The sequence below is a fragment of the Bidens hawaiensis genome, unplaced genomic scaffold, assembly GCF_021521415.1.
Source record: "Bidens hawaiensis isolate Kalapana, Puna unplaced genomic scaffold, B.hawaiensis_p1.1 tig00063766_1, whole genome shotgun sequence".
NCBI lineage: Eukaryota > Viridiplantae > Streptophyta > Magnoliopsida > Asterales > Asteraceae > Bidens > Bidens hawaiensis.
Genome location: NW_027501408.1, coordinates 17,039 through 33,688, shown reverse-complemented (window position 1 = coordinate 33,688; position 16,650 = coordinate 17,039). Strand labels below are relative to the sequence as shown.

Below are 16,650 nucleotides of genomic sequence, written 5' to 3'. Positions count from 1 at the left end.
TAACGACGAACATTTTATTTATTTAAAAAATAACTATTACAAACATTATTAAAACATAAACGATACTAAACATAACAACTAAAACATAAAAAACAAAGTCCGTCGTTTTAATCCGGGAATACTTATTTTTGGGTTGTAGAGCCGGACGACTCTCCCACTTCCGTTTTTTTAGCTTCCAATCTTCTTTTCTCTCGACAATACTTATTCGTATGTTTTCGTAATGTCGAGTTGGACCCTGCTTTAAGAAACTTCGAGCAATATTTGCAACGTGCCAACTCATGTGAGTCGGTCATGAGACACAAATCGTAATGAACCCAAACATCGGGGCATCTTGTTGTTTCGATCACCATAACAACGTCATCATTAGTTGCCATTTGTTGTCGGTTTAAGGTTAATTGTGGTTTGGAGTGTGTTTTATAGTTTTGGAAGTGGTTTAACAAGTAAACAAACAAACCTTGCTATTTATAGTAAGAAAATAACCTATTTATAGTTAAAAAAACCGGTTCCAACGGTCAAAAACGGCTATATAGCCGTTGGAACCGGTTCCTAACGGCTATAATATTTAAATTTCAAAAAAAACCGGTGGAACCGGTTTTTACGTAAAAACCGGTTCCGGTTCATACCCTAATCGGTTCTTAAAAGTTAGCATATCTGGGCATCGGTTCGGGTCGGGAACCGAACCGGTTCTTGATTGGAACCGGTGCCATTTTACAACCCGGTGTGAAAAAACCGGTTTCGAACCGGTTCGGGTTTTCCATTTAAACCCGATTTGTGCACCTCTACTTTCACCTACCCAGCCCAACCAAACCAAACTTTTCACATTTATTAGCAACCCGACCATCACTATTTTTTATTAAATAAATAAAATTTATAATTGTTTTTTTATTAAAAGTGACTAGAAATATAAAAAATAATTTGTTTATGTAAAATACACAATATATATTTAATATGAAATTATTTTAAAAAAATAAAAAAGTTCGGTAATGATTAATATTCATTTTATATTAAAAGGTATATTTTTAAACAAACTCTGTTTTTTATAAAATTTATACTGGTATGGTCACAAAAAAAAGTTGAACACAAGACTATGTTTTTTAATTTGTTAAAAAACTTAATCATAAAGAGTTGTTAGAAAAAATCAATAGAGCTAAAACTAATTAGTGTGAAAAGAAAAAAGAAAAGAAATTAAAAACATGTCTATTAAGACGGTGACATGTGGCAAACCCAATATTGCAAACTACCAAACTGGTTTGCCATATATTCTTGCTTTTTTATTTTTTTTTAATTCAAATAGTTGGGCAAACCTATGTTGGGTTTGCCAATGAGAGTGGTCTTATAAACCTTCTACGAAATCAGGAGCTTTAATAAAACCCGTTACCCCCGCTGACGCGAACCAACCCGCCCCCTACGTTTTTGCAGTCCCAACAAGTAAAACTAACTATTAACCTGATCCTAATTCCAGACACATTAGCCAAAAGCCCAAATATGAAATATCCATAGCTTTTACGTTTTGCCACATCCCCCAATATGCTGATTGAGAGCAAAACTAGGTGCAAAACATACAACCAATTATGGGGGAAGGGGGAGGGGTCAAAAATGATGGTTACCGTTAGATGTGTATGTACAAGTTACAGAACATATGTAGGCCATAACTTAAGCACTCAACCGAGGAGTGTGGTATCAAAGATCCTGTATCTTATGCTGCCCCACACGTCGCTCTCATCAATGTTATAAGAGTTTAAGCAGCATTCCACCCATGGGGGATTTCTTGGCTTTTTATCTGTTTCATCAACTCCAAGCAACGCGTTATACATTTTAATCATCGTATCAATGGAGGGCTTGCCACCAAAAAACTTCACCTAATAAAGATCAGAAACAAAATAGAGTTGGTTCTGTCACACTATAAATTGTAAAAATTGTACTATTTTAATAGAAGACAAAAATGCATACCCCGTCTTCTGCATATAAATATGCATGAATTCTGGCAGTAGGATCTTCAAGGGTGAGTCTAAGCCTGTAAGTACCACAAGGAGCTTTGAAGTCTCTAGGATGACCTGGCACTATTGCCACTACCCGAACCACGCATCTAAATTTGGCTATTACCTGAACCGTGCGTTACCGAATCTCATCAGAACATTAAATTCTTATATATTCACAGTTGAGAGAAAATTTATGGCCCCCATCAATACCTCCCAACTCTCACTAGCCAGATAGCAAAATGTTATATTCAATCAACAACGATGTGAAATAACAGTTATGGTAACAAATTAACTTTATGCAAATGTTTTCAAGCTTCATTCATATAGATATGCATTGGACAAAATGTAACAAGGGATTTGCCAGTGACCAAAGAACGTTTACCTCTGGATGGGTGATTATGTCCATTAACGTAACAAATGGCACGTCTTGGCGGTCCGTATCTGTAAATAAATGAAGCTTATTAAGAACAATGGAGCAAAGTGTATGCATATACATGAAACATATATGAAATAAGCTAAACCTGTTATTTTAGAAGGCCAAGGGAAACACGTATATGGTTTTCGATCCCATTTGCATTTCACCCGTTCCTTATTTATCCTGAATCACATAATAATGAATGTCTGATAATTTTTCCACAATTTTAGCCGTCCAAATTGTTTACACGATATATATTCTATGGTGTTTTAACTGAACCTTAAACGTTCTAGCGCGTAATCATCATCATCGGGCAACAAACTGAATTTGGATTTTGGGAGCAAAATGCCACACCATAAACCAGAACGAACTTCAAAAGTAATATTCCTAAAGTGAACCCATTTACCAGCCTTGAGTAAGTGAAGACCCAGTTTCTCATTGCATTTGTCATTTGTCATCCTTAAAATAGTTCCAACAGTCGGGAATTTACACAAAATGTTTCTTGATAATGGTGTTGCTTCTATTTGCAGAGGAAGAGGGTTTTCAAATTCATCATCAAGCCTGCAGATGTAAATAACAAGATTTTGGTCTTAAAATCAACAAAGAACTACAGAGACTCCAAAGATATGTATAACACTTACTTTGTGTGAATATTCACTGGCGGAACATCTGTTCCATCCCACACAAAAAGCATCAACACACCATCTTTGACTTCACATACATGAAGAACCTACAGATAACAAGGATTCTCAAATACAGATATTCAATTAAAGTAGTGCAGAAGACAAAATAATATTGTCTTGAATTACCTTACAAATCAAGTTGGATTGCTGTCCTTGCTTGATTTCTTTCAGTGACAGGGAATCACTTGATGCTGTTGATCACATGACTTAACGTAAGTTACAATTGGAATGCTCATAATAAAATAAGAAGCCAACTATTAAATACTTAACAAAAGATGATGCACATTAAAGTACATTACACCATCACAGTGACAGTGGTACTAAATCATGCATTTACCATAGGTTATTAGTAAGTAATATAAAAGCATGCGTACATCAACAAGACTAAATACGTGAGAGATAGGTTATTTAGTAAGTAATATAAAAGCACACGTACATCAACAAGAGTAAATACGTGAGAGGGCCTTAAACTTATAATTTTCCTTGGTAAATGTCAAAGGTTGATACTTAATTCAGACCAAAATCGAACACGATGAGATTCTAATGAAAATCTTCCAATCTTGTTGATTTCTTTCAGTGACAGGGAATCACTTGATGCTGTTGATCACATGACTTAACGTAAGTTACAATTGGAATGCTCATAATAAAATAAGAAGCCAACTATTAAATACTTAACAAAAGATGATGCACATTAAAGTACATTACACCATCACAGTGACAGTGGTACTAAATCATGCATTTACCATAGGTTATTAGTAAGTAATATAAAAGCATGCGTACATCAACAAGACTAAATACGTGAGAGATAGGTTATTTAGTAAGTAATATAAAAGCACACGTACATCAACAAGAGTAAATACGTGAGAGGGCCTTAAACTTATAATTTTCCTTGGTAAATGTCAAAGGTTGATACTTAATTCACACCAAAATCGAACACGATGAGATTCTAATGAAAATCTTCCAATCTAAAGTAAACCGTTAAATTGTAGTTTTATATGACATGTGTTGAGAAGCAAAAAAGTAGCCACCAAGAATCGTAAGGTTCTTTTTCTTTTGTTGATTTAACGCATGTTTGCTAACATGTACAACTTTTTGTAATTTTATATTCACAATGAAATCAAAACATATTCAAAAATTACTTTCATTTTCCAAAAACAAAACAGGAAAATAAAAAATGCAGTCATCAATCCAGCAAAGTTTTTTATTAGTGAGAATCTAAATGCCACCTACACCACCAATTACTCACTTTACAGATAATTTTAGAGACAATTGCTTTATATATTGAAATTATTCTACTCAGAAACGTCAAATGTGAGTATATCTTCTAAATTCCTAAAATTACATTATAACCCTGTACCTGTCTCAGGTCGATTACTAAGTGTCCACTTTCTCAAGCCTGCTATGAACTTGTTGTCTCGATCACTAGCATGAAACTTAGCTGAAACTTGATAAGGTACAAATTTAGAACCTTCTCTTCCTTCATATATCGCAAATGACGAAAACTTTTTATCAAAAACAGCATTAACCCCTGACCCGTGACATTTCATCTGCAATAACAACAGATAAAATCACCAGATTTATACAAAAACAAAATTAACTTGGAGGATAAGGCAACAGATGAATATTATATACCACAACCCGCACAAGCTGAATAATGTCCCCAGCCGACTCAACATGAGGAAGCTTTTCAAAGCTTGCAGCAAAAAAGTTAACGGATATCCCAGAGCTTGCATTTGATTCATCAACAATCTTTATTGTACAACAACAATCTACAGCGAACCAATAACAAAAAAACAAAAAACCTGTTAGCTGAATTTTGAAAGGTTCACATTATAAGAAATTAAAAAGGTATATACAACACCAATCCACAAAATGGTAAAATTTTAACCCTCACTATGAGAAATTTAAATTATAACCAGTAGCTAGGCTTGTAAACGAACACGAACAAGGGCATGCTCGTGTCCATTCATTTAGCTTTAAACGAACACAAACACAGACACGGACACTTAAACGGACAAATATTTGTGTTCGTGCTCGTTCGTTTAAAAAATGAGCATGTTCGTGTTCATTTATGTTCGTTCATTTAAAATCTAAACGAATAATTCACAAACATAAACAAACATAAATGGCATAACTGAATAAAGATAAACGAACACATTTAAATGAATACAAACGAACATATATAAAACATTAAGCAGATGATTCATCCAAAAATGAACATAAACAACCATAAATAAACGAACTTTCATGAACATAAATGAAGGCACTACATATGTGTTCATGTTCGTTCGTTATGAACACAAACTTTTTGTTGGCGTTCATTTGTTTATTAAATGAACGAAGGAAGATAATCAAACTTGCCGCCAGATGGTTCTTTCGATCTTTTACAAGTCTACCAGTAGCTCAGAAATAACCTTATAGAACTTATCATCAACAGAATATATGCTGAAAAGATGCAAATAATAATAATAATAATAATAATAATAATAATTTAGAGAATGGGTATACGAACCGGTGCCTCTGCTCTGCTTGGGTATACCGATCTCAGTGATGACAGCGATGAGGTTAACCTTTTGATTGATTGAAGCCATGGCGTCTACGATACGAAGGAACTTGTAATCGTCATCATCGTCACGCTTTAGATTCGGCATTGCACTGTCTACTGTGGCTCTCAGTTGAACCCTAGTTTTGTTTTAATTGGGAAGGATTGATTGGAGGGAGTGCCAAGCGTGTATACAAAGACTTCACGAACGGCTACTTGATTTTTTTTTAACACGAATACTTTACGTAGTTGCGGAGACGTGTGTGGTACCGATCCTAAATTTTTTTAAAACTTAATACCTAAATTTTTTTAAAACTTAATACTGGTATTGAAAATGTTATGTTCGATGCCGGCATTGTGGACAAAAATTTGGTAAATACCAGTATCAGAACCGATCCTGAAATTTTTAAAAACTTGATAGCAGCACTGAAATGCTCATTTCTATATCGATTCAAACTAGTGTATCAGCCTATCGTGGTACTAGGAGCACTTGTTTCATACATTAGATTTCAGTTTTGTACTTTGGCCTCATTTTTACCATGAATAATTTTAACAGTTTTAGAGTTTAAGGAGTTACTTGAGTTTTAATCGTTTTCTTGTTCACTTAGTTTGGGTGAGTATAAATATATGTTTACCAAATTAGAGTTATTCATATGAAAATGTTTATTGTAATTGAGGTTTGAGTTGTTTTTTTCTCAATCATAATAATATTTAAAGTTATCTTATAGATTGTGTGTTTATCGCTTTTAAGTTTCATTTTTTTTTCTCACATCTTACAGGTGTGTATGGTCGGTTTTTGGGCTTATACTGAACCAAAACCAAAACATGAGTTTTTGAATTTTTAAAGCTATTTAGTTTGGGCTTTTGATTTGGATTTGGTGTGGTTTTTGTCTTTTTGGGTTTGCCATTTTGATTTAAAAATTTTGGGTTAAAGTGTTTTTGTTAGTTGATAGTTAATTAATTATTATACATCTTAGCTAAATATTCGGATTACATTATATGTTAAATAATCATACGTATGAGAGACAAAATTTGCAATATGTTAAATAATCATACGTATGATAGACAAAATTTGTAATTTACTCCAAAATCTATTTTATTAGAATATATCACTACATATGAGAACCTATTTTATTTGCGAAAATATAGCGGAAAAAGCATTTAAAAATAATGAAAATTCTAACAATACAACACATGATATAGGAAAATCGTGAGGTATTTAGTAATGCTTTGATGCCTTTATCAAAAATTGAGTTTATCCTACCCACATAATAAAGTTATTTGATATAGACAATAAGGATAACTATAATATACCAGTTATTAGAGAGAACAAATAAAAATAAAGTTGTTAAAGAAAAACACATTTATGTATGGGGCTAATAGTAACCAACTTTCAAAAGTGTTTCAATTAGGTCATTTAATTTTAAAAAGTGTTCCAATTAGGTAACTCAACTTTCGTGTTTGATTAAATTAAAAGTTTTAACATGTTTTTTTAGCCAATTTCTTTTCTGTTTCACATAGGAAATCTTTTTATCTTTTTTTTGAAGTTTACGTTGAGTGGCGACGTGAATTTTATTTTTTATTTTTAAATTTTAATATAATTAATGTTTTTTTAAAATTTTTAAATTTAACTACATATATTGCAAATTCCGACACCCACATCTTATCATCCATTTCTTTCTTGACATACACAAAAATCGGTGAGACTTGATTTGAAGATTTAGTGACCCGATTTGAGAAAAATATGCATCAGTGACCTAATTGAAACATTTTTGAAAGTTGATTATTATTTTATGAGATTTTCTCTTTATATATTGATATGAAACATAGAAAATCCAAGATAATCCAAGTTTCTATATTTCCTAGGTGCAAAGTGCAAACCACCATTATAAGCATAAACATTTCTTACATTTATGCTATAGTCCTATCCTTTTTCTTTACAATTACAAATACAAATATGAATCTATTTCTAGCTTACTTGCATATAATCATTTGTCTTTCATTAGCAACAATATCACTTTCACTTGCAACTATAAATCACTACTACAGATCATATAGCTTAGAAGCGGTTATTTTCCTCATTAAAAGCGGTTTCAAAACCGCTTCTAAGCTCATCGCTTCTAATCAAAGTTCTTGCTCTTTTAAAGCGGTTTTGGATTTATATATGTTTGAAGCGGTTTTAGTTTAAAGCGGTTTTATATGTTAAATGTGTTTGAAGCGGTTATTATAGAACCGCTTCAAAGCTAATAAAGGTGCATAATATTAATATATAATAATTTTACCAGCTTTCGTTTAAAGCTGCATAATAATTTTACCAGCTGCTGCATAATACTGATAATAATTTTACCAGCTGCCGTATATTAAAATTAAGAACCAACTTAAAGCTGCATATATAATAAATAACCAGCAAAATCATACAGCTACAAATGTTACCAAAATCATACATAATTGCCAAATTCGTTTAAGAAACGGACACTAGTTTTTCTAATTCAACAATATCAAAAACCATACAAATCTCGATTCGTGCCAAACATACAAATCTAACCTAAAGAGGGGTTGTTCACAAACATTAAATCAAAAAACGGCGGCATCACACTCATTACGGTATCATCAATCTCCGAGAGCCTAGCAAATCCCAATTCGTGCCAAATTAAAAACAAGTAAATAAAGTTAAAATTAACCCGACAAAAATTAGCAAAATTACTATAGGATCACAATCCGCGGATAGTTGATAACTAAATACTATACAACACTAAAATGAGCAAATTTGGTCACAATCCGCTTTAAAACCCTTTGTCGCAAAGAAAATAGGATCACAATCCACCCTAAAACCAAACCTAGCCCAACCAAGCCCAAGCCCAAGCCCGAATATTGTAACTAATCCCAATTTACTAGAATACCCTTGGTAACCAAAGTTAACCTAACCTAATATATCGTGTAATAAATAAATTATTATAAATAATCAGAAAATGCCTTATTGCTGCTTGCACTACAACAAAAAAAATACAGTTAAGCTTTATGACCAACAAATTCGAACATATGCTTTATGACCATGTATCCGCATTTCCAAAATCCTTTTTGCTGCTTGCACTACAACAAAAAAAATACAGTTAACTAGAAACCAATTAACAAAAACTCAAAAAAATAGAAAAAATAGAAAGCATACCTCAACCATTTTCCATGTAAACATTTCCCCAAAAGCTTCTTGAATTATGTTCGTAAGAAGATAATTTTCTTGGTCCTTTACGCCTTTTAAAGAGTCTAAAATAAATACTTCTTTGCGTTTGGGGCAAATTATAAACAAGTTCCAATAAAACCTACAAAATATAAAGTTAGAGAATAATTAGATAAAATGTAGTAATAAACTATATAAAAATTAATTAAAAGACAAAAAATAAAATATGTATTACTCGGCCAAATAGGGAGCAAGCAAATATTCTTTATCTTTATGAAGATTTGATACGTCAATGATGTGAGCTTTAACGTTTTCGGGTTTAATTGGCACAAACGTCCGGTGATTGAGTTTGCGCTTAGAAAACCGCATGGTTTTCCTAAACGAATAGCCTCCTTATAAAAATACCTTAAATTAAGAAAAATAAACATTATAAAATTAATAAGATCAATAATATATAAAATCGGTATGCTATACAAAAAAAAACTTACGTTTCAAACCAACTTAAGATGGTGATAGCAAGCCACCCTTTTGCAAATACTTTTAGCATCGCCTCATACTCAACCCTGTCTAATATTATGGTGGAAAACATCCCATCAGGTATAGAAAACTCAACTGGATCAGATCCCTGTCCAATGTAATGATGTAATCGGTCGACCAAACTTTTAACCCTTTTAGATCGGTTTTTAATTACCGTTAATGCTTTATCTATTTTTTTGGCCTGCCTTTCTTCATCAGTTTGAGCGGTTTTCTTCACCTGTGGCTGTTCAACCTCAACTTTTTTTTGGAAGCGGTTGAACTGGATCATCTTCCAAATTAGCCCACTAAAACAACAAACAATTATCTAATTAGTATATTTGTTGAACAGATAATTTCGGTGTAGTTTAAGTCGTTTTTTCTAATTCATTATTCAAACTTAAGCCCACTAAAACACGATTAACTATTTTTATTTATTACTATGGTTATAAACCGACTAACCCGAACCCGACTAACCAAAAACCCGATTAACCCGAACCCGACTAACCCGAAACCCGATTAACCCAAACCCGACTAACCCGAAAGCCAATTAACCCAAGACAGGATGCAGTGAATGTGACGATTCCATACCCTTTTGGAATCGGTGCAGATTGCTCTGTCAACGAATGGTTCACTGTTGATTGTAACTCCTCGACGCCATATCTATCTGCACTTAACCACCTGGAAGTCCTGGGTGTAAACTTAATATATAGATCAAACAGTACTTGTTAGTATGCCAAGGATCTCTGAATGCCATGTCCAGAATAGCAGTCAGACGATGAGCATAAATGTCAACTGTCAAGGGTTCGGTTGGAGATGGAGCTTGTGGATCTGCCTTCTAGCTTGGTGGGAAAACAGTACTTCTTGGATCGTGTATCCCTTGTGTGGCGACTCTTAACACACCAAAACATGCTAGAATGTTGTTCAGCAGCACACCGTATAAATCTGGAATTGAATATGGGTGATGATATTTTAATGAAAACACAAACATTAAAATGCTCCTTAGATCTGTCATATCTTATCTAGTATATCTTACTTAGATTATTATATTTTGTTTGTTCTATAACATACATTTCCAATTTCTGACACAATACTTTCTCTTCTTATATGACATGTATATATGTGTTTAATAGTAAGGGAAGAATGTGCAGAGCGCCCTTTTTCCTCCTGTAACTATGATATCATATATGATGAGGATGGCTCAAGTAGATTAACTGACTTCATTTGTGAACCTTCAATGGAACTCCTACAAGTTTTGTAAGTAGATCATCTATTTATGTTATTATAGGTATAACGTAAAATTCAATTTCTTTGTTCATCGTCCCTATTTTCTTTGCAAGCTCTACTAATGCGTAATAATGTCGTTTTTTGTTATCGTGTTGAACGTTACGTGCGAAAGAATTATTACAAAAACGCTAAATTATTACAAAAAGAACTAGAACAGATTTAAATCGTTTGATCTTTTTCATATATATATATAGGGTTAGGTTAAAATAAAAATCCACTTGAGTTGTGAAAACTCTAGAAACTCATTCTCAACTACATGTTTTTAATTAAAGTTTGAATCATGCGGTCCACAATTAAAGTTAATAAAAAATGTAAACATAAATATAACATTTTCTCTTTCCTGAAACATATAAAAAATGTTAAAAAATAGCAAAACAATTTTTTTTATGTTTCGATGTTTTGTATTAAATGTTACAACATATATTACGTTTACAAAAAAAACAAAAGAAAAACGATGTTACATAGGGTTTTCATGGGTTTTCATTCTATACTTCCCCTATATATATATATATGGGATGGTTCATGAGAGAAATGAGATTACTGTGAGAAATGTGATAAATGAATATGGACCACTAGTTTTATTTTAGGTTTTAAAGGGGAGGGATCTTTTGAGAACCATGTTGAATTATAAGAACTTAAGAACTCCATTCTAGGTCACACATTTAATTAGGTGGATTGGAATATGTGGTTGAGATTAAATCTGGCAAAAAAGTCAAAGTATGAGAGAAAATAAATATGTAAGTGGTTACACTAACTTTTACGTCCGTTACACATGTGTAAAAAGTCGGCTCGGTGAGTAAAAAATTATGTAATTTTTTTACGTGTATGTAACTTACATATATTACGCATGTGTAAAAAAAATTCGAAAAAAAAAATCATTACACTGAGCTCTTTCGAGTTCTTAAAACTCAAAGGGGTTCTCATTTGAAATCTCCCCAGGTTTTAAATGCTTAAAGATAAATGAGGAAAATATTAATACATGTTCTCTCTTCAATTAATATAACTAATAAATATAATAATTATCTATTTAATTAATATAACTAATCAAATTACTATAATTGAAAAATATTAAGAATTCATTTATTTTTATAACTTATTTTTTCTCTCTTATTTTTATATCCTACGCAAGTACAATTTATTCATACATTAAAATTTCTTTTTATCCAAAACCAATTTCTTTCAACTTAATATATTAATATCCATCAACACGTAGTTACATGATGATGAATAGTACAAAAAACTATCTTACACATGTTTGCATTATAAATCAATAAAAAAGTACACAACCTACACAAAAACATATAACCTACACTTGTTCTAAGAATAAGAAAACATATAACCTACACACAAAAAACATATAACCGACACACAAAATTCAGCATCAATAAACTACACACGCACACGAAACATATAACCTACACACGAAAACATATAACCTAAACTCGAATATTTTATCCTACACAAATACAATTTATTCATACAGTAATTTTTTTTTCAATCCAAAACCAGTTTCTTCCAACTCAATATATCAATATCAATCAACACGTATGTACATTGTGATGAATAATACAAAAAACTATCTTACATATGTTAGCATTAAATGTCAATAAAAAATATACAACCTACACAAAAACATATAACATACACTTGTTCTAAGAATAAGAAAATATATTACCTACACACGAAAAAATATAACCTACACAAGTAGAGGATATGTGTATCTTTGTCTAGTTTATATAATTGTTGATGTCGAATTACATATGTAAGTTGTATACTTTTTTGTATGTTGTACGCTTTTATTGCTCAAAACAAGTATAGGTTATAAAATATTGTGTAGGTTGTATATTTATTGTTTATATTTAATGAACACATTCGTATGATATTTTTATTATTATTATTTATAACAATTATTTTTCTAAGTATATCACTTGAAAAAAAATATTATGTTATGATATTTATTAATTAGAGAGGATTTATTATATTTATATTAGTTGTATTGATTGAAGAGAGAGAATGCATTTATTGTTACATTTATATTTTTTCATTTATTTTTAAACATTTTAAACATAAAATAAAACTAGTGGTCCATATTCATTTCTCACAGTAATTTCATTTCTATCCAGAACTGAAACCTATATATATATAGGGGTGGGTTCTAGTGAAAACTCCTCTTAAAGAGAAAACTTAAAAACTTTTAAAAACTATTTTTAACTTTTTTGAAAATTTTTTTTGAAATTTCTTTTTTTTCCATTATTATTATATGTTGTTATTGGTTTAAAAAAAAAAACTTGTCGGTAACCTCGTCGGTATAGTGCGCATGTGTAGTAGTGTGCATTGCATATATGCATAAGTATTTGCATTGCATAGAATACAACACTATTGCACATATTTGATACACACTATTGTATATATGCAATATAAGACTAATACACACATCGAATACACATTAGTACGTATGTGTAATACAACATTAACACACGTGCATCACATCGACTTTTATTTTATTATTATTTTTTTCATATAATACAACACTATTACACATATACAATACACAAATATTGAATATATGCAATAAAACACTATTAAACTTAAAAATACATAGTAATACACATGTGTAATACAACGGTATCGCACAGTAATACGTATGTGCATTACAACGGTTTTTTTATTTACTTTTATTTATTTTTTTTTATATTTTTCGAGTGAAATATAAGAAAATATAAGAATAATGGCTAAAACAGAGTTTTGAAAATATTGTTTTATTTTTAATTAAAAATAATTCTTTAGGAGTTTTTTAGTTTTATTTCTAAAGGTAAGTTTTCTCTTGATCCTCTGTGTGTGTGTATATATATTTACACTTCTTACATACACTAAGATCAATATATGGTTATATTTTTTAAAGTTTTGTGTTTCTTACTTACACTAATACACGTTATTTACGTAAAAGTCAATCAAACTAATTTGTTCACGTATGTTTAATTATGTATCATCTTATAACCTAGACAAGTAAAATAAGTTACACATGAACTTGACTATTTTAGGTTAAATACAAAAATAACAATTACTTTTAAAAAGAGTGAGAGACAACAATTTCATTCATACCATTTTTCTTTGTTTCTAACCGAAACGATTTCAACCAAATAACACTGATACCAATATCTTAGTATTTTCGAATTCGATACATGTATTTTTTTATTTTTATTTTTGGTTTTCGATCGATTCAAGACACGTTGACATCCTTTTTTTTCAAAGTGTTAAAAGCTTCAATAGTTAGTTGACTTCATTTGATGATTCTGAAAACTTACTAAAAAGTCTTTTTCTATTGGGCCTGATATAGGTGTTAGTGCATGCATGATCATTTTCAACGAAGTAGTCATTCTTTCTCAAATTAGTCATAGAAACGTGGTTAAACTATTGGGATGTTGCTTAGAGACAGAAGTCCCACTGCTCGTTTCTGAATTTATTCCAAATGGTACCTTGTATGATCATCTTCATAGAGAAACTGTCGAGTTTCCAATTCCATTCAAAATGAGATTACAAATAGCTACAGAGGTTGCTGAAGCTCTTGCCTACTTGCATTTAGCAACTTCCATTCCAATATACCATAGAGACATTAAGACTACTAATATACTTTTGGAAAACAAGGATAGGGCCAAAGTTTCAGACTTTGGAACTTCAAGGTTTGTCTCAATAGATAAAACTCATTTGACTATCTTAGTCAAAGGTACGCTTGGCTACCTTGATCCAGAGCATTTCCAGTCTAGCCAATTCACGAAAAAAAGTAATGTATATAGTTTTGGAGTTGTTTTGGTGGAACTGTTAACCGAAGAAAGACCAATTTTTGAAACCATATTTGGTGAAAATGGAAGTTTAGCTACCCACTTTATGTTGGCTATGAAAGAAGGGTGTTTTATGTCTACTTTTGATGTTCTGGTGGCTGAAGAGGGTTCTAGTGATGAGCTTGTGTTATTAGCTAACCTTGCAAGGCGGTGCTTAAATTTGAATGGGAAGTATAGCCGACAATGAAAGAAGTAGCTATAAAGTTAGAAGTTATACAAACATAGCATATTCCCGCTATGAATCAAACAAATACCTAACATGTCATATATGGAGAGGAAGTCTTGATGCTAACATATAGCAAGCGTATTGTTGACTTTCAATGACAACGTAAGTCAATTATGCAAAATGGTTTACCAGTGTTCATTGTGTAATAAATTGATGTCGTCAAATATATATGCATTTGTAGAAAATTTTTTAGGAATTGAATCAAATTATTCTTATTGAACAAAAGATGTAGAACCTAATGATTAATACAAGAACATACAAAAACAAGAAGATGAAAAATATAGGGATGAACCTTAGAACAAGAAGAAGATTAAAGCACTGCATTGTTACATTTTGTGTTATCCTAAGACTCCAGCAGCTGCCTCCAATTTATTGCATGAGCAGGATCGTTTATTTCAAGGAGAGAGCTGTTAGAGACAGACCAGGAGACTTGAACAAATAGAGAGAACCCAATTGTGTGTGCCAACAGGAACACAACTAGAGTTTTCAGGAAGATCTGTTGGGCTGTTGATTAGAGAACCATGAGAGATGGGCCAAATCTGGAATATGCACTTCGAGTAGCCCACGCGAACACAGGATTACTTTAGTAAGCCTTTGATTAACCATAAGCTCAAAACTCGGGAGAAGCCCAATAGGCAAAGACAATAAGAATAAGTTAAACCAAGAATAAGAAAACATTACGATTATAAAATTGAAATAAATACTCGGGAGAAGCCCAATTTTCAACAAAAAGTTTTATTGTGTTTTAGTCTCCACAAATCCATTTGTTTCTGATTGGCCTATTGATTATTTGGGTTTTGGCCTAACACACTTTTCTATGCTGCCAGTTTGCAAGGTTTATCACATTTTGAGCTACCGGCCTATTTATGAACTAGGCGGGTGCCCGCACGATGCAACGGAAAACACAAACCTTGGTAATCACGTAGTAGATTTATGAACGTTTATTGTTCTATTTGAAACCCTGAGACTGTTTGTTGGTATATGTAAATTAATAATGCTTATTTTAAACTCAATTTATTATCGAAGTGCAAGCCAAATCGGAACCAAATCGTTGGTAATGAATAATGATTCAGTTTGGTTGGTTTCAATTTTCAATAGTCTGGTTTCAGATTACGAATGATTTGCCTCACAGTTTAATTCAAACCATTAAAACCCGACCACAAAACCTATACATAAAATGCTATTTTTATAACTTAGACAAACTATAACAATATCATACTCAAATTAAAGAGAATAAAACGCTCGTTTTTATGGTGCAATTTTTTTAAAAAAATATTAACGTACGAAAAAGTTAAGACCGTTTAAAAATCGTAAGAGAAGTTGGGTTAAAAGTGAAATTAAAAAGAGTATATAGGTAAAAGATACAGGTAAATTTGTAACTATTCTTTAAATTTACAAAAAGTTAACTAAAGTAGAGGGACTAAAATTGTAACTATCTTGGTAAAAACATAAAAACAAGTGATATTTGTGTTATAATGACCTCCTCTTTGAAGTTGTACTATATACTTAAACAATTGCAAATCCCTTAAAATCCACCGTCTTAATTTGCCCATCACTTCTATATTATATATAGTATAGATAATTTGCCAGCAATTATCATGAGTTGTATGATTTTATACATTCGCATTCATGTAAGATGTAGAACCCACCCCATATTGGGTCTTGAATAATGAATATGGTGTAATGGTGTTCCCAGTTTAACAAAAAGTATTTTATCAAATATACAATTAGTTGTCCGCTGTCGTATTGCTATTATTTTCTAATACGATGGCTAATCTATTCGGTATCAGACAGATCAGATACTCTATCACATGTTGCTTAAACCTAATGTTGTTGAAGAAACACTAAGTGAACCCTGGGCAGATTATAGATAATCTGGGGGTTAAGTAATGTTTCCCACGAGGATGAGGTTCAGCAGAGAAGATTGTTCTTTAGATGACCTGCAAAACAGACACCGTAAGCTCGTCACTGAGAAGGGGGGGTTCCTCCTT

General features: G+C 31.8%; 1 protein-coding gene and 1 pseudogene across 1 annotated transcript; one reads left to right on the top strand and one right to left on the bottom strand.

The window, feature by feature from the left end:
* Positions 1-1,624: 1,624 nt before the first annotated feature.
* On the bottom strand, positions 1,625-5,728 carry LOC143604039 (protection of telomeres protein 1b-like). The gene is made up of 10 exons (XM_077080641.1): positions 5,590-5,728; positions 4,710-4,846; positions 4,435-4,624; positions 3,204-3,268; positions 3,036-3,124; positions 2,674-2,955; positions 2,501-2,577; positions 2,362-2,420; positions 1,951-2,103; positions 1,625-1,859 (listed from the first exon to the last, which is right to left on the bottom strand). The coding sequence occupies exons 1-10, from the start codon at positions 5,726-5,728 to the stop codon at positions 1,662-1,664; spliced, it is 1,389 nt and encodes a 462-aa protein (XP_076936756.1). The 3' UTR covers positions 1,625-1,661.
* An 8,217-nt stretch (positions 5,729-13,945) lies between these two features.
* Positions 13,946-14,620, top strand: LOC143604040 (wall-associated receptor kinase-like 2 pseudogene; annotated as a pseudogene).
* The last annotated feature ends 2,030 nt before the right edge of the window (positions 14,621-16,650 follow it).

What these genes read in the sequence shown, in the direction of transcription:
- LOC143604039 (XM_077080641.1), bottom strand. Translation starts at nt 5,728, where the DNA reads ATGCCGAATCTAAAGCGTGACGATGATGACGATTACAAGTTCCTTCGT. An exon ending in CAAGCAGAGCAGAGGCACCG is followed by an intron (nt 4,847 to 5,589) that starts GTTCGTATACCC and finishes GGTTCGCTGTAG; the next exon opens with ATTGTTGTTGTACAATAAAG. An exon ending in TACGCGCTAGAACGTTTAAG is followed by an intron (nt 2,578 to 2,673) that starts GTTCAGTTAAAA and finishes TATGTGATTCAG; the next exon opens with GATAAATAAGGAACGGGTGA.